The sequence below is a fragment of the Meles meles genome, chromosome 1 (assembly GCF_922984935.1).
Source record: "Meles meles chromosome 1, mMelMel3.1 paternal haplotype, whole genome shotgun sequence".
Classification (NCBI taxonomy): Eukaryota; Metazoa; Chordata; class Mammalia; order Carnivora; family Mustelidae; genus Meles; species Meles meles.
This window is the reverse complement of record NC_060066.1, coordinates 116,407,335-116,429,987: the sequence shown is the minus strand read 5'-3', so window position 1 is coordinate 116,429,987 and position 22,653 is coordinate 116,407,335. Positions and strand designations below refer to the sequence as shown.

General features: G+C 44.5%; 1 protein-coding gene across 1 annotated transcript; it reads right to left on the bottom strand.

The window, feature by feature from the left end:
- Nucleotides 1-19,751: 19,751 nt before the first annotated feature.
- NHLH2 (nescient helix-loop-helix 2) lies at nucleotides 19,752-21,121 on the bottom strand. Its single transcript, XM_046016566.1, has 2 exons — nucleotides 20,349-21,121; nucleotides 19,752-20,267 (listed from the first exon to the last, which is right to left on the bottom strand). The coding sequence occupies exon 2, from the start codon at nucleotides 20,257-20,259 to the stop codon at nucleotides 19,852-19,854; it is 408 nt and encodes a 135-aa protein (XP_045872522.1). The 5' UTR covers nucleotides 20,260-20,267; nucleotides 20,349-21,121; the 3' UTR covers nucleotides 19,752-19,851.
- Between the last annotated feature and the right edge of the window lie 1,532 nt (nucleotides 21,122-22,653).

Genomic DNA, 22,653 nt, shown 5'->3' with positions numbered 1-22,653 from the left:
TTTAAAAAAAAATCTTAAAAAAAAACCCCAACAATTTCATTTCTATAAAAAATAAATAAAAACATATGCAAGGATGGAGGGAGATCCTACAAATGAAGGAGACTTAAGGGGCATAGCAACCAGTGTTTAAACTTTGTTGAAGAACAGTTATCATTTAAAGCTAAAGACTGAACTATTTATGGATGTAATGATACAGCGATACAATGGCTTGGCTATATTGCCAAACAATACAGAAGGTGGGAGAGGAAGGAAATAGAAATGCAACAAAACTGGGCCTGCGGTGGATCACAGTTGAGGCTGGGTGATGACCCGGGTTCATCATTCTACACAGTATTTTTGTATGTGTTCTGAATTTTTCATAGCGAAAAATGAAAAACAAACTACAAGTTACATTATATCACAGCATTTACATTTTACATAGCAACATTTACATTTTATAATCATGAAAATATTGACCCCAGCAAAGTTTAGTGTGCTGTGATTCCAAAGACCCAGTCTCTGCTTCTCAAATGTGTCAAACAACAAATGAATGTACAAACATAAACTTTGACATATTAATGAAGCTTTGTATTTTCCTGATGTTTCTAATGACCTTTCTAATTGCTTTAGCATAGGCTCAAGTTTGCTTTTCCTCAGATATCAAGTATATGGCTTTGCTTTTACAATCAAAGACATCCATCTCGATACCTTCCAACTTTCTGCTCTAAGTTATTTATTTGCTTTCAAGGTTAGCTATGCCATTGTCATCTGGCCTTTGATGCTTTGCTCTCCTCAATAGGACTTATTCTTTGTTTCATATTATCTTGTTTTTTGGTTTAAACTCTTGTTTTTCCTGCAGTATGTATTCAAGTAATTCACTAAGAAAGGATATGTGTAAGGCAAGCTTTCTGAGGTCTTGCCTGTTGAAAACTGTTTTCATTCTGTCTTTACAATTGATTGATAACTTGGTTGGGTATAAAATTCCAATTATTTCAAAGTCTTCTTTTACTCAAGACTTTAAAAGTATTGCTTTATTTTCTTGACATAATATATCTTCTTTTGACACAATAAAAATTTTGTTCTTTTATAGGATACCTTTTTTATTCCTAAAAACTCTCATACAGAGTTTCTCTGTATCTTTGAAGATCTAACATTTCCCAGGGATGTCTTAGGTGTGTGTTTCTATATTCATCTTGTTCAACACTGACAATATAATAGTCGCAATGCAATAAAATTTACTGGGTACTTATTATATGTCAAGAATTGTTGGAAGTGCTTTATATGTATTATCATACCCAACAGCCCTGTGAGGTGGGATTATTTCTCCGACTTTACATATGAAAAAACTGAAGCAAAGAGATACTATATGACAAGGCCTTTTTAATTCAATGTTGCATGCTTTCATCTGTGGAAAATTTTATTGTATTCTTCATAATTTTGTCTCCTTCATTTATTTCATTTTTTCTTTCTAGAATTACTGTTTTAGATCTCTCAAAGTGACTCTCCATATTTATCTTTTCTCTTATATTTTCTGTATTTTTGTTCAGGGTCATGAGAGATTTCCTTGCCTTTATTCTATAACACTTCTATTTATTTTTCCTTTAGAAAATAAATTGTTTTACTCCAAAAAATTATGTTGCCTCTGATTTTCCTGTGACCACAATACCTTTATTAAAAAATAGCCGCAGGGCTATTTTTAAATTTGTTATTATTTTTGGAGTTATCTTTGTTAATTTGAATGTCAGGTTTATTTATCTTAGTATTTCTCTTTTATGCTATAGCAGTCCTTCAAATGTCTGGTGGTATTTATTTTTTTTGTACGTATTTTTAAATGAGGAAATAAAAAGGTTAACCATGAACTCTATATATGTGGATGATATTTGTTGATTGTTGGGCTTTAGTTCAAAGTAAAGTGGTAGATATTTAATATTATATGAAATTTGAACTATTTAGCTCCATAAATGTTAAAACGAGGAGAGTTTACCTGGGTTCTAAGCACCTGTGTCAGGTAATTCTTTTCTAAAGAAATTGAGAAGAGGGGCGCCTGGGTGGCTCAGCGGGTTAAAGCCTCTGCCTTCAGCTCAGGTCATGATCCCAGGGTCCTGGGATCGAGCCCCGCATCGGGCTCTCTGCTTGGCTGGGAGCCTGCTTCCTCCTCTCTCTCTCTCTGCCTGCCTCTCTGCCTACTTGTAATCTCTATCTATCAAATAAATAAATCTTTAAAAAAAAAAAAAGAAAAGAAATTGAGAAGAATCCTACTTTTTGCCTAAAAGTAAATGTCTGTCTGCATTTTCCCATGAGGTAGGAGTGAGGAGAGGAATGGCAGACAAGTTCATCTAGTCCATATATAAATCTTCAATTACTTTCTCAATTTTCAACTTCACTTCTCACTCCCAACTTTCATTGTATCTGCTATTCAAAGCCTGAAACTCAGAATTTGCTGGACACCTCCTCTGATGAAGTCCCCTCAGTACATAGTTTAATTAGGCTGGGTTTCCCTGGTTCTGCTCATCTGTCAACATACTTCCACCTTCTACGAAAAACGCATTGAGATCATTCTTTTGCTGATACTTTGCCTACTGTTTTCTTCATTATTTTGAGGTTGTATCTATTTTTATTTTTTCATTATAATTCAAATGAGGCCTTGGAAGAAAGAGAAGATACAATGTGGAATCCGTCTTCTCTCTTGCTCTCTTAAACTGGTTACTCCATGACTCATTCTCTTTTTTTTAAGTTTTTATTTTAATTCTAATTAGTTAATGTACAGTGTTATATTAGTTTCAGGTGTATGATATAGTGATTCAGTAATTCCATACTTCCTCCAGTGCTTGGTCCATGACTCATTCTGAGATAAAATATACTCAATATCTATATTTTAAACAGTATTTTATTGGTTTTTTTTTCTTAAACAAGGAGAAAACATAAAGGCCAAAATCTCCCTTACTTTAAAAAATTCTGGAGGTTCCTGAGTGGCTCAGTCAGTTAAGCATCCAGCTCTTATTTTGGTTCAGGTCATGATCTCAAGGTCCAGGGATCAAGCCTTTTGTTGGGCTCCCCACTGGACAGGGAATCTGCTTCTCTTTCTCTCATATAAATAAGTGTGCATGCTCTTCCTCTCAAATAAATAAATAACTCTTTAAAAAAATTCTAGCCCCTCTTCAAGTTTAAATAATCACTATTAAAATAGTAAAAAGTGGGGGCACCTGGGTGGCTCAGTGGGTTAAGCCGCTGCCTTCAGCTCGGGTCGTGATCTCGGGGTCCTGGGATCAAGCCCCGTGTCGGGCTCTCTGATCAGCAGGGAGCCTGCTTCCTCCTCTCTCTCTGCCTGCCTCTCTGCCTACTTGTGATCTCTCTCTGTCAAATAAATAAATAAATAAATAAATCTTAAAAAAAATGGTAAAAAGTATCTCCTACATTTATCAACATATGAGACTCTCCTGAATGTAGAGTGTGAAATCCCCCACACACTATATTGTGGAAGGGAAGGAGGAGGAGAGAGAAGAGGGGTGAGTGGGAAGGTTGGGGGGAGGGCCAGGAAGGGGAGCAGTGTTAACTTAATACATCTTTGATCCAAGTAGTGGGAGGTAGAAACCTTGGCTCTTCCGTCTACCTGGAGGTCAGGAAATATCCCAGGACTCAGCCACACTTAGACTTGGGACTGGGTTTTTTTTTGTTGTTGTTTGGTTGGTTGGGGGTTTTTTTGTTGTTTTTGTTTTTGTTTTGTCAATTTGAAAATCCACGTAGCTTACTTTATGAACTCCAGTTTGAAGGCATCAATACAGAAAAGAAGCTGATTTTTTTTCTGGCATGAATCTGTTAAAGAGGCAATGACCTGATCTAGAAGATGATTTTTTAAAACAGGTGCATCCAGAAAAAGCATATGAAAAAAGAAAAAATTACTTTTACATGGCTTCTTTTTTTTCTTTTCTTTTCTTTTTTTCTTTTTTTTTTTATTTATTTTCAGCATAACAGTATTCATTGTTTTTGCACCACACCCAATGCTCCATGCAGTACGTGCCCTCCCTATTACCCACCACCTGGTTCCTCAACCTCCCACCCCCCACCCCTTCAAAACCCTCTGGTTGTTTTTCAGAGTCCATAGTCTCTCATGGTTCATCTCCCCTTCCAATTTCCCTCAACTCCCTTCTCCTCTCCATCTCCCCATGTCCTCTATGTTCTTTGTTATGCTCCACAAATAAGTGAGACCATATGATACTTGACTCTTTCTGCTTGACTTATTTCGCTCAGCATAATCTCTTCCAGTCCCGTCCATGTTGCTACAAAAGTTGGGTATTCATCCTTTCTGATGGAGGCATAATACTCCATAGTGTATATGGACCACATCTTCCGTATCCATTCGTCCGTTGAAGGGCATCTTGGTTCTTCCCACAGTTTGGCAACCGTGGCCATTGCTGCTATAAACATTGGGGTACAGATGGCTCTTCTTTTCACTACATCTGTATCTTTGGGGTAAATACCCAGCAGTGCAATTGCAGGGTCATAGGGAAGCTCTATTTTTAATTTCTTGAGGAATCTCCACACTGTTCTCCAAAGTGGCTGCACCAACTTGCATTCCCACCAACAGTGTAAGAGGGTTCCCCTTTCTCCACATCCTCTCCAACACACGTTGTTTCCTGTCTTGCTAATTTTGGCCATTCTAACTGGTGTCACGTGGTATCTCAATGTGGTTTTAATTTGAATCTCCCTGATGGCTAGTGATGATGAGCATTTTTTCATACATGGCTTATTATTATTGAAATTATGCCTACTTTTGTGAACAATACTTCTTTTTCCAATGCTTTAAGTTTCAAGTGTATAATATAGTGATTATATAATAGATTTATTATTATTGTATTATATAATAGATTTTAAAACTTTATTGGGACTTAATATTACCTGGGTCATTCTATAACCCAAGAATTTTCTCATTAAAAATTTGCCCAGCTGCTACCTTATGCTAAGTCTATTTCCCTTCATGGTTCTGGAAAATTTATCTATAATAAATCTTTAATTTTATGGAAATTTTCAGGATACTAATTTTTAAAAGCTGGATTTAGAAATGTGATTTATGTTCTTTTTGGATATATAGTTTGTTGAATTTTATATACAGTCGCATAACTACCACGATCAAGATATAGACTATTTCCATCACCCCAAAAGTTTCCTCATAATTCTTTGTAGTCAGTCTCCACACCCATCCCAAACCCTAGCAACCACTGATCTTATTTCTGTCTTTCTATTTTTGCCCTTTCTAAAATGTCATATGGACTGACCATTACAGTATGTAACCTGTTTCGTCTGACTTCTTAGAGTAATGTTCTTGAGAATTATCCGTGTTAGTGTATATATGGTTTATTCCGTTTAATTGCTGTATAGTGTCCTATTGTATGGATGTGCTATAATTTGTTTATCCATGCATTGGTTTGTGAACATTTGTGTCCTTTCCACTTTAGGGCTATTATGAATAAAGCTGCTAAAAAACATTCATGTATGTGAACATATGCTTTCATTTCATTTGAGTAAATACATAGGAGTGGAATTACTGAGTCGTTTGGTAAGTGGATGTTTATAAGAGATAACCAGATTGTTTTTCAAAGTGGCTGTACCATTTTGCATTCTCACTCACAGTGTATAAAATTTCCAGTTGCTCAGGATCCTTGCCAGCACTTGGTATTGTAAGTTTTTGGTTTTGTTTTTTAACTTGTTCTAATAGTTGTGCAGTGATATCTCATCACAGGCTTAATTTTCATTTCTCTAGTAATTAATGATACTGAGCATCTCTGCATGTAGAGATGACTATTTACCATCCTTATATCTTCTTTGGTGGCGTGGGTGTTTAAATCTTTTCCCCAGTTTTTAATTGGGTTTCATGTTATCTTGTTGAATTTTGAGAACTTTTTATATATTCTAAATGCCTGCTAAACATCATTCTAAACACCTTACTGCTTTCAACTTTCCCTTGAAAAAGGTGCTATTGTTATACCCAATTTTATACATGATAAAACCAAGGTACAGAAAAGTAACTTGCCAAAATTTCATGGCTAGTAAGCAGTGGTACACTGGGGTTTGAAACCAGGTGTTTTGATTTTAGAGCTCTTGCTCTCAACAGTGGTTTTTCAACTTTCTGTAAGGAGCCAGATAATTATTTTAGGTTTTATGGACCATAAATTCTGCTGCAACTACTTGTTGATTCTGCCCTTGTACTCAAGGGCAGTCATAAACCATAAGTAAACAAATGGGTGTGGTTGTGTTCCCATATAATTTTATTTACATACACTGAATGTGAATTTCATATGATATTTACATCATGAGTATCGCCAGTTCTTGATCTAACCCGTATTTTACTGCTTTGTTTGAACTACTTACACTTTCCATTCATGTCTCCAAACACCAGTCTTAAGCACTTCTAAAAAACATTTATCTTCTTGTCTAAAAATTGTATATTCCTTTTACAATTACTCATACTATATGTGATGCACAATGGCGTATAGGTACTCAGTAAATACCTGTTAGATTGAACTGAATTCAGATAACAGAATTGAATTGGCATATGGATGGGACACACATTTCATTCCTAAGCCTCTCTCCAGCTATTTTCTCTTAATAATTACCCACTGCTGCTGCTCTTTTATATGTTCTCCATAGTAGGGGATTTATTATGTCCTCTTTAGTAGTGGATTTAATGATTTCATAAACACTGGTCTTCCTCTCTGTCAGGTTTCCATGTCAAACCCTTTTGAACAGTTTGCAAAGCTTTCCAAGGTGTTCCTCCAGTTCATTAATCAAATATTAATTTAGGGCATATCCCAAGTGCTAATAATTCCACAGCCAATACGATTGCCTGCCTTCAAGTAGCTCATAGCCTAAGGGAGGAGTGCCATGACATCAGTGATAGGACAGGCTGGTGCGAAGGGTTATGGGAGCATTTACAAGTGTCCTCACTAAGGGAAATCAAAGTCTACATAAGTAGACCCTTGCTAAGAGCCTTGCATTTTGGCATTGTAAGCTGTAACCTGTGGAGGGCCTGGATGAAGGGGATCTTCAGAACCATCTTTGGATTTACGTTTTCATTTTCTGAAACCTCCTCTTTACCCATTTAATGACTTTCAGATATAAGAGGCCAAAACATCACCTGTCATCTGAACCCTTTAACTGTATTCAGGAACTTCATATATATGAAAAACTGCTTGTTTTGGCTGCTTCTGGCTGTATCATTCACTTCTACATGGGTCAGAATGATGAGCAGCAGGTTGGGTGCCATGGCGAATTTCTGCTCGGATACTGATACCTGCTCTGAAGAGAGAGCAGAACTCTAGATGGAATGGTCAGATGGGCAGTTCAGATCAGCATATTTATTTGCCTCTGGGTCTTCTTGAGACTGGTTTCCTGTAACCCGCCATTGCCTATTAGTCTTTCCCAATTTGGATTCCAGGTTGGGGCTTTCTTTTTTGTGGGGGGGGGGGGGGTGGTCCACACTGTGGTCTTGACCACGATGCCTTTCTCTTCATGTTTATTGATGGTCGAGAATACTGTTACCTGTGCTTATGCAGTTGATACCAGTATTAATGGCCAAGGTATCTGTGTTAGGGTTTGTATTGCAGGAGAACGAGGGGAGAGTGCCATGAGGAGCAACAAGTTGCTGCACGCTGTCGTATTTGGCTAAGAAAGGCAGAATGGGTTGGGGTGAGTGTGGGAAGAGAAGGGTTTCCAGTCACCGGCTTGTTATAGACACCATCTTGAGATTATTTCCTCTTTTTATAGTCATAATTACTGCGTGAATGTTTTGCATATTGACTGTGCCTTTCTTCAGAGGAACTAGAGACCATGGCTCCTTTCTGCAAACCCCATTGTGCTTTGATTCCAGAGACCATCTCTTAGTATCACTCTCTCTCTGAGGGACAGACCTTCAGAGATACAGGCTATCCAATAGAAAAGAAACCCTGATAAAAATTCCCTCGTTCTTTGTACTAGAAAATAATTTTAGCATCACACTCTGTCCATCTGGACATCATTAATATTGTCAACCACTCCCTTCAGTAGCCTTTAATGTCTAAATAATTACTCCCTGTGGCCATAATCCGACATGATGTCACTCCCCTCCTGATTTGCATTTCACAGATAACAGACAGCTTGGGAATTACAGGGGGCTTTGTGAGCTGTTCTGAAAGCCTAACACTTACTCCCACCACAACCTCAATCACATCATGTCCCCTCCTCTAAATCTGTCACCGAACTGCACAACCTTCCCCCAGTCAATTACCCTCTTCCTTCTGTTACACCATCACTGGTTCTGTCGATAGCAAGCTCCTCATCCTGATTGATAACTGGAAACAAAGTTGACTAATCAGGACATTTTCGGACTTTGCTTAATGTAGACATCCTTGACTGGAATTTCGACTTTTCATCCTGTGTGATAACCGCTTTCACCGCCATGTGAATCACTTTTCCACTTCGGAGTCTCCCCTGTCTGCCGACACACACAGCCACCTGCCCTGGGGAGGGCTAAAATCAGGGCCCAGATTGCTGCTCTAGGTCTCCTCATGGGTATCTTCCCGCTCACTCGTTTGTGCCTTTTATAACCCAGATGCGGCAAGCAGAGACGCTTTTCATGGAGACAGGTACCAGTGAAGCCAAGCGTAGGTTATTAGGAAACAAAGTTCTCTTTTTGAACATTTACTTTTATTTTTTTAATCCCCTCACATGTGTTTTTCCCTTTCTCTTCCTCTTTCCCCACCACTACGCAATCTCCCTTCTCACTGTCTCTTAACCAGCTCTTGGCACCCCTCTGTCCAGGTAATTATTTGGCTTCTTCTCTGTGTCTAGGTTTGGCCTTTGTTTACACAATACCAAACATCTGGATATATGGTAAAAACATGCTGTCAAGTACCCAGATGTTTGGGAACATCTGGGTATTTTGGCAACCAGCAGCAACAACAGCTGGATAATGGAATTCACATTTCCCTTTTCAGTCATCACTTGACATCGGGTGGACAGAGTCTCACCAGCCACCATCCAAGCACAGCCATTATCTGCTAGCAGCTCTTTTTTCATCTCACATGGGGAATTATCTCTGTCAATCATTTTATTGTCGAAGGAAAGGGGAAGGAATTTGTCTCTTCTTGGGCCTGCAGCCCATCATCGCTGTATGCCTCAGTTCTTCTCTTACTGAAAGAACCAGTAGGAACTGACAATTGCTTTGACCTTGCCTACCCCAGAGGCAGGGAGAGAGAAGGAGGCATGGGAAACACTGGTTCCTCCCACGAGTCCGAAGAATTTGACAAGAACTTGTTTCGCATTAGAACCACTCTTTCTAATTTGAGATCTCCCCCCGCCATTCTCTCTCATATTCTTTGTACCCCTCATCTATAAGAGAAAGCAAAATGATGGCAATTTCTTAACTCCCATCCACTGTGTTCCACAAAAGGCCCACATTATCTGTTTGTATTTTTCTCAGGTAGCTTAGAATAACATCGCTCTCCCCACTGGGGCCTTCAGGAGAAGGATGGTCTCTAGAGGTTACCCCTGACAGCAAAGTGTTCATTGTTATCTCTGGTTATATATCTAACAGCCTCCAAGTCACTTGCGGAAGGCTCATGACGCGGCAGGACATTACCAGGTAGTATCAGCGTGCACTGTCTCTGGCTGAAGGACAAATCCCAGCAGAGGGGCATGGGCTGTGCCCACCCAGGGCTACAATCAGGGTGGTACCTCTAGGCCTCCCCGTGCAAATTGGCGTGGCTTAATTAAAGAGTGCATGTGTGAGCAAGCTGTTTACTGGAAGCCAAAAGATTAAGGCCACGGATGTGTTGGATGTTTGTTTTCACTAGATTTGATGGGATAGAGACACAGACTCCAAGTCCATGCAGTCAGAAAATGCATCAGTCAATTTAGTGAAACCAATTCCAGTGTGAGAGGTCGCTGGCGCCCTGTAGACGCAGCCTAAGTGGCAGCAGATCTCCGAGGGTCAGCAAAGAGCCTAGGGGACACGGGCCTACCCTTCTCCGTCCCAGCCCCCAGGATGCAGTCCCAATTTTGGCAGGGCCCTGCATAGGTAGAGGTCCCCAGAGCCAGCAGTCCTCTTCGCCATCCCATCCTCCCCCCAGGCTGAGCTGAGCCGGATGCCAGGCTCTCTGTTCTCCTGGTGGCAGGCCTCTCCCCTCTCCCCCATCCCCCTTCCCTCCCTCCTTCCAGGCCCCCTCCCTCCACCTTCTCCCAGAGGAGGTGACAGACGGGCCTGTAATTTGGTTCCATTCGCTCGACTGGAGCAACACCTGCCCCCCTCCCCTGGGACGCAAGGGTCTCATCCCAAACCATACAAGAAGCCAAAGACGAATCCGGGCCCACATGCAAATACGAGGACATGGGGGACTGGGACACGGGCCTGCAGCACACACCCCGTCATCACCCAGCTAGCAAACCAAGAAAATCAAACACCTCTTGAAGTCCCAACTACAAAAAAATCACCCAGAACTTTAATTAGGGTTTCAGAGTTTTTTAAAAAATTAATAATTAGCTCCTGTAGTAAGTACCATTTCTTCTTGCTCACACCACATGACAAAACAAAGTGTCTGGCATGAGGCAGTATTGATTGCAAAATCCAGAAATAGAGCTAGGTATAAAGAACAAGGTGGGGAGACATCTGCAGGCGTGCGTGTGACTGCTGTGGGCCTGTGGCGTCTGTCACACCGAGGACCCGAGGACGCAGTGGTTGTGCACCTCCTGGGTGGGCTCCTGCTCTTTGTGTGAGCCTTTGGTCTTGGCATGCAGCCTTTCGAGTAAGAACATTCATTTCTTTTTCCATTTATTTAGAATTGTACAAGGAGTCTTGTGTACTGACCCGCAGAGGCTTTCCGAACACTTCCCGAAGTCTCACTGTTGTCAGGGTCATCCTGCAACAGTGACTCATTCTGGACCTTTCCACAGCTTCACCTAGTGCAGCTTGAGTCTGTCAGCACTCAACTTCCCAGAGCCACACGCCCCACACTTGTGCCCTAGTCACCTGCTCTATTTGGTGATGTTGAGGTCTCCCAGCATGCAAGGACAAATCCAGGGGACTGGGTCAATGTCTGGTTGGGGGCCCTGCTTAAGAGAAATGTGTTCTTTCAATTTCTGTAGTTTTTGTGTCATATTTTGTTCCCCACAAAGAAGAAACTTGTAGGGGCGCCTGGGTGGCTCAGTGGGTTAAGCCTCTGCTTTCGGCTCAGGTCCTGGGATCAAGCCCTGCATCGGGCTCTCTGCTCAGTGGGGAGCCTTCTTCCCCCTCTCCCTCTGCCTCCCTCTCTGCCTACTTGTGATCTCTGTCTGTCAAATAAATAAATAAAATCTTTAAAAAAGGAAGAAAAGGGCGCCTGGGTGGCTCAGTGGATTAAGCCGCTGCCTTCGGCTCAGGTCATGATCTCAGGGTTCTGGGATCGAGTCCCGCATCGGGCTCTCTGCTCCGCAGGGAGCCTGCTTCCTCCTCTCTCTCTGCCTGCCTCTCTGCCTACTTGTGATCTCTCTCTCTGTCAAATAAATAAATAAATAAATAATCTTTAAAAAAGGAAGAAAAAACTTGTTTTTTTTTTCCTTTTTTCAAAGTATAAGCTTTTGAATTTTACTGCCCTTCAGCTTCATTTCCCAGTCAAAGCTTGCTAGCTTAGCTGTGTGACCTTCAGCACGTTTCTTTACCTCTCTGTGTTCTTGGTGCCTTCATCTGTAATTTAGGAATAATAAGGGCTCCTGAGTCACTGTTGAAGGATTACGTGAGTTAATAATGGAAAGTGCCTGGCTGAGGGTATGCGCTAAGTTTGTGTAGTTCTTGCAAGAACTTAGACACCAGGCTGTGACCCAGGGCCGAGAGTGTGGGGTCTGTGTGTGGAAGCAGCCCACGATTGGTGTCCAAGGCTTCTAGGTGGCTCTGCTGCTGACCGGGTATGAGATGTGGCTGAGCCATTTCACCAGTCAGGATGTCAGTTGGTCATACCCCTGTCCTGGGGGCCTGAAGGACTCACAGAGACGGTCTCACATGTGACAGACTTTGGGAGCTGAAAGGACCATGCTGGGGGCATCTGTTGCTGTTGTTAATAATCCTCAAGCCTCCATACATGTTGCTGTCAGGGAAGGAGGGCTGGCAGGGCCACACCTTTAATTTCCCAGAATTCTTCCTTCTCCAAGGCATCTCCTCACCCCAGTTTCCCACCAACAGCTAAGAGAATTACCTGGATTTTGTTTGTTTGTTTGTTTTTAAATCTTTGAGATCTAAGCTCAGCTCTGGCAGTGGGTCTTTTACCCTGGTTTGTAGTATATCCAGATACCACCTGTGATCTACCCCAGCACACCCCCACGGCAGCTTTAGACTGTGGGATGGCCTACTATGCCAGACCAGCCAGTTCTCAGGCATGTCCCTCCACGATAAGGCAGGGAGAGGGTGGTGACCGGGGCAGTCATGTGTGTGTAGAAAGTGCCAAAGTTAAGGAGGACGGGGGAGAATTTTTAATTTTTTTTTTAATTTTTTTTTATTTGGCAGAGAGAGATCACAAGTAGACAGAGAGGCAGGCAGAGAGAGTGAGAGGGAAGCAGGCTCGCTGCTGAGCAGAGAGACCGATGCGGGACTCTATCCCAGGACCCCGAGATCATGACCTGAGCCGAAGGCAGCGGCTTAACCCACTGAGCCACCCAGGCGCCCCGAGAATTTTTAAAATAGAAGACCATCAGAAAGACAATCCAACAGGCTAGAGTAAAAAAGATAATTGAGGGGCGTCCGGGTGGCTCAGTCAGTTAAATACCCACTTCCGGCTCAGGTCATGATCTCGGGGTCCTGGGATGAGCCCCGTGTGGGGCCCTGCTCAGTAGGGAGTTTGCTTCTCCCTCTCCCTCTGCCCCTACCCACCCCCCCACACACACTCGTGTGCTCTCTTTCTCTCTCTCAAACAAATGGGTGAAATCTTAGGAAAAAAAAAAAAAAGAAAGAAAGAAAGATCATTGGGAAAGGTGGGTTAGGCCAACTGTGAAATTCCCCTCAGATATGTAGGCTCTCACTGATGATATTCAGGAAATACTGCTAATTTGTTTCACGGTAATAATGGCCACTTAGTTAAGTTAAAAGAAAGAAAAGTCTGTCTTTTAGAGGTACTTACTGATGCATTTATGGGTGAAATGGTGTGATGTTCAGAATTTGCTTCAAATAACCCAATGAGGTAGGGGGAGAGTGTGGATAAGAGTATAAATGAAATGTTGGGGCATTAGAATGCAGTTGACTATGCTCTTCACTTTTGTAGATGTTTTTAAATTCTCCATTAAGTGTTTTGTTTTGTTTTTTTCATTAGTGTAGTTGCTCAGAAAATTCGTGGTGATTGATTTTTACTCACGAGGCCCCAGTCGACTCACACCTGAACCAAGGAAACCTCCCTGCATTGCAGACCAGACCTCCCACCTCCAGCACAGCTCACGTCCCACTGTTCCAGAAATAATCCCCAGCCCCTGTGATTTTACCGACCAGAAGGCGAGGACGCACCAAGTCTTGCTCCACAGAGTCAGCTTCGGAGGATTTATCCCCTTCCCTTGAGTTGGTCCGACCCTCTGAGCCTTTCAGGCAGACTGACTCCAATATCCTTTCCTCCCAGTTATCCCATTTTAACCCCAGAAGATCCTGGAGAGGGCCCTTCCCTTCTCCTATAGCCAGGGATCTTATACCTTTCCCACGATCCCTGATAACTGTCCCTTTCTCCTGGTGTCTTTTGGACCAGCAAGGAGAGGAGGAACTTCCCTCCTGATCTGGAAATATTTAACCAAACTGGAGAGGAAATTTCAACAGTTTCTCTCTTCATTACCTCAAAAATAATTTAACTTTCAAAAAGCCATTGTAGGAAGTGCTGTGGAGCTCTTAACATACACCAGACATGTCCTAAGTGTTTTACATGAATTAACTCAATTAACCTTCCTAACAATGCTACAGGATGGGGACAACTAATCACCCCCATTTTACAGGTGAAAAAACCGAGGCAGAGAACTCAATTATTTGTTCAGGGCCAAAGCCAGTTAGTTAGGAGAAGAGCTGGGGTTTGAACACAAGCAATCTCTGTCAGAGTCCATGCTCCTGACCACTCTCCCATAGTGGGAGATGCTATGACAGCATCAGTGCCCAGGGGAAAACCACGAGGAAAAGAGAAAAAGTGTACGGCAGGCCTCCCACATGGAGTGGGGTGGGGATGCAGACAGGTACATGACTTTGAATGTCTGCTTCTGTGTTTTATTCTCTCACATCCTAGTTACTTACCCGTGACGTTTTCTGTCTTAGAGGACAGGGATTATTTCTGCCTGACTTTTTGTAGAACTACTTATGCGTCATGTGCAGATAAATACAGTTGATGGAGACCACAGATCATTAACACATTAACGAATTATTGATGTATTATTTTTAGGCTCTTCTATACAACTTCCTATGCACGCTATAAGTGGAACAGTAGCTATAATAGCTCACAATCATCCAGCTCTTACTGTATTCCTCCTCTTCTGGCAAGCACCGTCCATTAACCTATAGAAGTGTAGAGCTGGGACGGGGGCATATATCCTCCCATCCTACACGTCGGAAAATGGCAGCTTAAGGAAGTATAGTAACATATTCAACATCACATATGTAAAATGAGCTGGAGCCAGAGTCTAGACCTGCCTCCAGACTCCTGGGTCTCAAACACAGGGATAGGAGAAACAAGTAAATTCTGGTAGAATGAAGTTTGTATATGGGATTCAGAGAACAGAGCAGCTAACGCTGCCTCAAGAAACAGAGGAAAGTTTTGTAGTGTTTACCTTTGAGTTGGGTGACCATGGAATAATTGGAATTTTCAGGCAAAAAATAAGAATGGAAGAAAAGCAGTCTAGGCAGAAAGAGAGTACATGCAACAGCGCAGGTTCGACAGGACCAGGCATGTCCAGGGAAGAGAGGAAGTCTGAATTTGGCAGGAACGTGTAACTTGAGGGAGAGTGACAATGCTGTGTTACAGAGTATCTACAGCAAGTCTGTGAAAGATTTCTGTGCCTGGAGAAAGAACTTGAGCTTTATTTATAAGCAGTGGGAAGGCGAGAAGAGCTTTCAGGCAGGGAATGGCATGCTCACTTTAAAAGACGTTTCTCAGGGCAGCGTGAGAATGGACCTCAGTGTGCTAAGGAGTCGTGGGTGGGGTAGACAGAAGAGCAGGTGGTGACTAGTAATGTCTCAGACAGTGTCGGCTTAGCTCCAGTCTCCTTCAGGAAGAGCCAGTGCGGGGCTGCCACGAGCCTGCAGTGTCTTCCCACATGTAGGAAGAGTCTCCCCTGCCTCCCAGCAGCTTAGTTCCACGCTCGGGCACATGCTGAACTCTGCAGCCTCCCTCCGTCCTCTTGGTTGTGGGACCTGCACACCTCAGGCATGACTTGAACTGAAGCTTCTCCTAAGCTCATAGATGGGGAGATGGGGTGCCAGGACCAAAGGTAAGGTGCGTGCATGGCATGGCCACCCTTTGGCAAAGGAAAACTGTTGAGTATGACCCTAAAGGTACGCGCTTCGTGAAACCAACAAACATGGTTTCATGACCCTGAGCAAGTTATGTAATTTCTGTAAGCCTCCTTTGCTAAGTGGAGATGGTAACAATACCTACCTAGCTGGGTGGCTGTGAGAATTAAATGAGATAATAATGCATGCTAAGGCCTTAACTCGGTAAGCACGCAATACACACTGACTGTATGTTAGCTGCTAGTGTTCCTACTATCCCAACATGAGCAAGAGCCCTGGGAACAGCGTTGGCTATACATGCCCTTAAATTGGCTGTCCCCTGTCCCTTATGCCTCGCCTCCCCCCGACCTCAGTAGGAAGAAGACTGGCTTCCAGAGACAGATGGCAGTGATGGGAACTGGTTACATCACAGCATTCCAGAGGCTGGCTCTGTACTTCATCATAGCAGACAACGTGGTCCTAGGGCAGGGTCACTGGAGGAAGCCCGAAGAGCAGGTTTCATGCAGAAAGCAAGCTTTCTCTCCTCCATGCAGTCCTATTTCTTTTCTGTATGTACCGCCTGTCCTCAGTCTGCTCTTCCTTTCCTAATCCATCCCATTACCCATCTCTCAGCTGCTCACCCTGCCCTGCCCTCTCCCTGCAAGGGACGGGCTTTTGCCCAAGAATTTAGTCACTTTCCTCTGGATGTCTCTGGACAGTGGCAGAAGTGAAGCAGCCATCTTGACATAGAAATACTCAGCACAGGTAGCCTTGTTGGCTGGGCCATGTGGGGCTAGGTTTTCTGGGGAGTAGCGATGCCCTGGCCAGTTGGTGGGCAGCTGGGACAGAGGGCAGAAGGTCTAAGGAGCAGCTGAAGGGACTGTGGTCCCCAGTCTGTGTGGGGAGAGAGCAAGCTGGGGGTGAAGGATGCGGCCGCTGCCAGTGGGGCATGGCAAGAAATCAGCTGGGGCTGATTTTGGTGGCATAAGCACAGGACATGGTAATAGGATATGAGAAGACAGGGTACCACAAGCAGCAGCAACCTTGGAAGCTAACAGCGAGGCAGATCTCGGTCTCCACCTCTTCTAAGAGGCCTTCCTTAAAAGTCCTAAAATCCTACCCTTAGCAGCACCCTCTACTGCTACTGTCTCTTTCTTTACCCTGCTTTGTTCTTCGACATAGCACTGAGCAAAACTTGCAATTAAATACTGTTTATCTATTTGTTACCAGGTACTGCTCTTCTCTAGACTTTATCTCATCTGCTGCTCTATTTTCAGCGTCTAATAGAACAGTGCCTGGCACACAGTAGGTCCTCAATAAATATTTATGGTACGTAAGAACAAATGCTCACCGTCATTATTCAGAGAAGAATCATTACTCTCTGACCTGTGGCTGAACAGCCACTGAGTACCTGCCACACTCCAGGGATGAGTCAGGGACCGTCTGTCTAGCAGAGTGCTGCAAAGCTTGGATCTGAAATGACATTGCAAAGATCCTCTCCTGGCATCACTGGAGCCACGGAGCTGGGAAGGGATATTGTGCCTTACCCCTGTCCTCGTCCACTGTAGGTTAACATCAAGGGTGAGGGCCATAGTCTGGTGGGAGGGTGAGTTAAAACATCCTTCCTAGATGTCACCGGGAGGTCTGTGTAGGTCAGTTGGAAACTGCGCTCATAAATCAGGAAAAGGGAGGTCCTCAGAAGGTTTTTAGAGGTTAGAAGTTGACTCCATTTCTACGATATAGGAGCAGAGCCAACTTTTCTATAGTGTAATAGAGAAGCACTATCAGGACTGAGACCACTCCTAGAGGTGGGAAGATCTCAATCCAAACAGTCCATCCAGAGACAGCATGTCGGGAGGCTGGGTTAATCATCCAATGCTGCGTGGCCAGCACTCCATATACAAAGCCGAAGAAGGCACCATTCCTTTTCTGGCCGTAGAAAGTGTGTTCCTACTAAGCATCTACCTCCATGTGAAGAAGAGAATGAAGTCTCACTGGGTAACTGTGAACCTGATTACAATGTACCTGGGTGAAAAGTGAAAAAATGCTCATAATCCCAGATGTTTCACAGGCATAAAACCAAGTATCCATGTAATTACACGTCTTACTTGGCAACCAGAGATTTGGTGTGATGTAGACTCATAGCTCATAATAGTCTGTATGTGAGTGTATATGTATGTATATATTGTTTATTATGGAGTTTTAAAGTTATTCATGTGTTCTGCTTATAGACAGTTTCACATTTTTACAGGCTTTAGTAGACGACATTCTTCATATCCCAAGGTTGGTCCAGGACTCAATTTTTTTCTTGTTTGCAGGTGTCATGTCTTGAATCGATGTCCTAATCAGATGTTTGAGGGCTGCAGTATACACCTTTTCCTTAACAAGTGCCGTGAGGACTGAGGGTCATCATCTTGGGGTCTTGTTACTGACAGTAAGTAGCCATGTGATTTAGTGCAGGGCATTCAACCTCCCTGGGCCTCAGTTTCCTAAATTCTTTTTAGGCCAAAGGAATCCATGATTCAAGTAACATTTTCATATAAACACTGGAATTTACTTCTCATTCAGAGAAATGTGATTTATGTCACCATCATACGTGGAACAGCTATAACAGACTGGTCAGGATCCAAGTTTAGGAAGAGCATCAAGTATCTGAACCCACAAATATCTTAAGATTGGGGGGGGAGGGAGGTTGTGAATTTTTTTAACTATTTCCTTTTTAAGGACTGTGTCCATTAAGATATTTCATGCTCAACAAGTATGTTTATTATTTTTAGACAGTATGCTTTAAGTAAAGGAGAGGACTTTATTTGATACCTTTATTTATATGCAAAACAGCGCACCATTCATGAGATATGAAAAACTTGTCAGATAGAAACCAGATTATATCTATTTTCACTACAAAATATTGCATTATATAAAGCAACAGAGACACAAAAAAACCCTGAAAAAGACTAAAATCTTTGGATAGCAGATGCGGTTTTTTTTTTTTCCCTTGTCTCTAAAATACACTCCTTGCTTTAAGAGTTTCACAGCTGAAAACATGAAACATTTTCAGGTTATAGACTTTTCTTTTTGGTTGTCACAGAGGAAAGTAGTTTTGAATTTTTTTTAGGAAAATAACTTAATTTCCTAAAATCATCCCACGCACAAACAGCGCACACACACACACACACAGAAGCTACTCTCCTTATAAACAGCTTGTAAAGTACTTTTCAGACATAACTACAGATAAGAATAACAACACTTACTTTTTTTTAAAAAACTATAATAGTGAAGTGCTAGTGTTGCTGATCTCACAACAAAAGAACCTTTCAAGAACAAACATCTTAATATATAAAATATGTTTAGAAACAGGGAGAAGTGGGAAATTTGTTATACAAGTGCAATATAATTAGAGCAAAAAGAAAGACCACAGTATAATCTCAACAAACACGTAAAAAGTTAGACATAATTATTCCACAGGAAAAAGTGTAAACACTTGACTATAAATAAATTGGCACAGAGTATCCAAAGTAAAATTATCACCACTCTGAAAAATAAATGTCTTGAAAAAAATACTCTACTCCTTCTAACATAAATAAAAATAGGTTGTCTTTGTCTAACTGCACCTATGGGTCCACATGTTTAAGGTCACAAATAGATGTTTTTGGATATATAAAGGGGCACTTTCCTGGAAAAGCAATCAGATATTAAAATTTCCATTTAAATCTGGATTCTCTTGTCTACATCAGTGTCATACCTTGGGGCTTAAAATCACACCCAGCTCAAATCTTCCCACAGTGTGTCTATTCTCAACAGATCTTTTGAGCTTACCAATATTGAGGGTTTGTCTGTTTTATTTGGATTCCAATATAACTTCCTTTTCACAGCAGAACGGAAACTTTCCTGTTCCACCTTTCCGTGCCTTAAATCTCTTACACTGGAGGACAGTCCTTCCCAAAGCCTCCAAATGTTAGGTGATTTGTCAATTAGAAAAATCCCAGATAGTCTAAAGTTAAGGAGTCTTTACTCTGAGCTTCTGCCCTCATCCTTTCAAAACATGAAGATCTGTGGGAGATAAATGTAGGAGAACTCAAAAGTCTCCGCTGAGCTAAAGCAACCACGCTTAAAGGGATCCTAACACACGGAGGGGAGGCCTGGAGGCGGTGCGTCTCGGGTGCCTCCAGGAGGCACGCCTGGCCAGGAAAATGCCCCCTGCAAACCCCGGACTCGCCAGACAACCCCACCTTCCCGAGTTGGAAACCCCTTGTCTCCCTGCTGACCCGAGAGAACTCGAACGCGTGGCGAGCTTCCTCCCTCGTCCAGGCCTCTCCCGGCGGCGGTCACCCTGGGCCGCCGCCTCGTCCGCCAGCCCACGGCTGCCGCCTGGGTCCGTGGCGCTGCCCCAGCTTCCGGACCGGCGGCCTCCCGCGGCGCCCCAGGCTCTACACGTCCAGGACGTGGTTGAGATAGGAGATGTAGCAGATGGCCAGGCGCAGGATCTCGATCTTGGAGAGCTTCTTGTCCGGGGGCAGCGTGGGCAGCAGTTTGCGGAGCTCGGCGAAGGCCAGGTTGAAGGCCTCCACGCGGATGCGCTCGCGGGTGGCGTGAGCCGAGCGGTACTTGGCTGTGGCGCGCCGGCGGCGGCGCTTCTCCTCGCGGCTCAGCTGCTGCGGGTGCGGGTAGAGCGCGGCCCGGCTGCCGCCCTTGCCGTCGCCCTCGGCCTCCTCCACGGGCTCCAGGTCCGACACGCTGCCCAGCACCTTGGCGTCCGCGCCGCCCAAAGATTCCGGGTCCGAGTGCGCCGAGCTGGGGTGGTCCGAGTCGGCGGCTTGATCCGGACTCAGCATCATTTTGGAGGCTGAGGGGGGAAGTCAGAAAATCAATCAATAAAAGGAAGCAGGGTCTTCCTTAGATCCGAGAGAGCAGGTGAGGGCCTTACCAGGTCGGCCCTAGGCGCATCCCGGGTCCCCTCCCCACCCTAGGCGGGTGCGCTCCGCGGAACTGGCCCCCCGGGGAAGGGAGCGAGCCGAGAGGGGCAGGTCCGAGGGCCGGAGCCCCGAGCATCCCCACGGGGCCGGGGCCAACGAGGTCCCGGCAAGGCCCCGGCCGCATCCCGGACCTGACTTCTCGGCCTGCGAGAGGCGGAGAGCGGTCTGTGGGCCTGGTCCCCCGCGGAGAGGGCAGGCCCAGGAGGCTCTGACCGCGTTCCGTGCCTCCTCCGGCCAAATACCGACTCCGCAAGGCCGTCTGCCTCACTTGCCCTTCCCCGACAAACGAATGATTGCGACCGGCGAGCACTTCTGGGGTTTACGCGGGATGGGGAAACGCAGACGGCGCTTCTGCCCCGAGGGCCTTAGACCCAGCAGCCGGACGCAGCGGCGCCTGTGGCCCTCACGCTAGTTTGGGGCGTGCCGGGCGGCCGCGGCTGCGGAGGGCGCCCCGCGCGGGAGATGAGCCCCGGTCTCGAGTGCGGACGGCAGACAAGGCGGTCCGGAGCCGGAGGCTTCTCCGAAAAAACAAAGCAATGACTGAACAAACGCGAAGGCTCCTTTCTACACAAAATTGACCCTAATGCCCTCGCGGCTCCCCGAAGCACCATCTGTCACGCAGACCGCCACACACATCGGGGACCTAGGGGAACGGCGACGGCGGGGTGAGACAATGCGCCCGGCAGCCGGCAGACCACCTCCCGGGAAAATGCCGGCGGCCGGATCGGGGCGGGATGGGAGGCTGGGAGGGAAGGGAAGACAGGGGGCGGGAGGAGACGCCTCGAGCGTCCCCTCCGGGAGCAAAGTCCGGTGCTCCGGCGCCCGGAGTCGAGAACCCGCAGCGGTTTGGTGGCGGCCAGGCCAAGACCGAGCTGGTTTGTGCTCAGCTCTCCTGTATCGACGCCCTCCTGGAAGACAGCTTGGCCGGGCTCCTCCGAAGGCCTGGAGCTCCGACCCCGACCGTGCGCCTTCTGGCGGCGGGGGTTGGGGGGGCCACAACCGCGGGGCTTGGGGGGATTCGGCCTCGAAGAAAAGGGCCAGCAGTAGGGGCCCGCACCCGCTGGTGCCGCGCGCACCGACCGCAGGCGCCGGGGCAGGACCAGGCCGTGGGGCCGCTAGTGCAGCCCGAGCGACGCTCGCCGGGGGAGAAATCCGCGGCGGCGACAAGTAGGAGGGCTTGCTCCTAGAGAAACAAAAGCCAGGGATGTGTGATCTGCTCTTCGCACCGCACTTGCCTAGGAGCGAATTTGTCTACGAGCTGGCTTTCATTGCGCTGCAAGGAAAGCAGGTCCTCTAAGGCAAAATAAAAACAAATGCTCCAAGTGAACTACATGTGACTCCCTACGGGCTTTTCACAGATACATTTATGAAGTAGAACAACTTGCATTTGCACATTCGGCTTGAAAGGGCATAAAAAAATTGGCGAGTAATGGAAAATCACAATAAGCAACAACATAGTTGTAGTTCGGTTAAAAAGTTCCTGGGTTGCCCTCAAAGCATATTAAATTCTCCTTCAGATATCTTTTAAAAATATTCATAAATAGCGTGTCGTGCGTACATTTTATTTAACAATGAGCTGAAATACGTCCGTAAATGCAATATGAATAACTTAGTTCCAAGGTGGAAAAAAGAAGACTTACCTTGTAAAAGCCTTTTCGATAATCTTTTCTCCAATCTTTTAGATTTACAAATTCCAAAGAATAGAGGGGAGAAATTCCGAAATATATTAAAAGCAGCAAATATTTATTACATTCGAATATGAAAAAGCAGCTGTCATCTCGCTGGTGTCCACAGCGAGGGTAGATAATATCTCAGGATGTGGACGATATAAATGACTGTTCACTTAGTTGATAGACCAAAAACGCCTTTTCCTTTTAATTGTTCTCAAACATTTCGGGAAATTCGTTGTTGATTTTTTTTAAGTGAGGTGTTGAAAAGTCTTGTGCCTTTTTTCCTCTTCTAGGTCTCTATAAATAACAAAAGAGATGCAGAGATAAACACAATCACATCAAAGGGCTGATTCCACCACTTTCTAATAGCGGAAGAATCAATAAGAAAGATGGTTAAGATAAGATCCCAGCTCCAGTAGGACTCCTTTCCTTCCCTTAATACGGTTGAGCAGAAACTGGGAAGTGCACGGCTGAGATGCGCTCTTCCTCAGAAGTGATTTTTTTTTTTTTTTTTTTTTTTTTTTTTTTGAGATAAGGCTTTGTTCAGCTGATGTCTCCCCAGTTCCCAGAACACAATACTGTAACT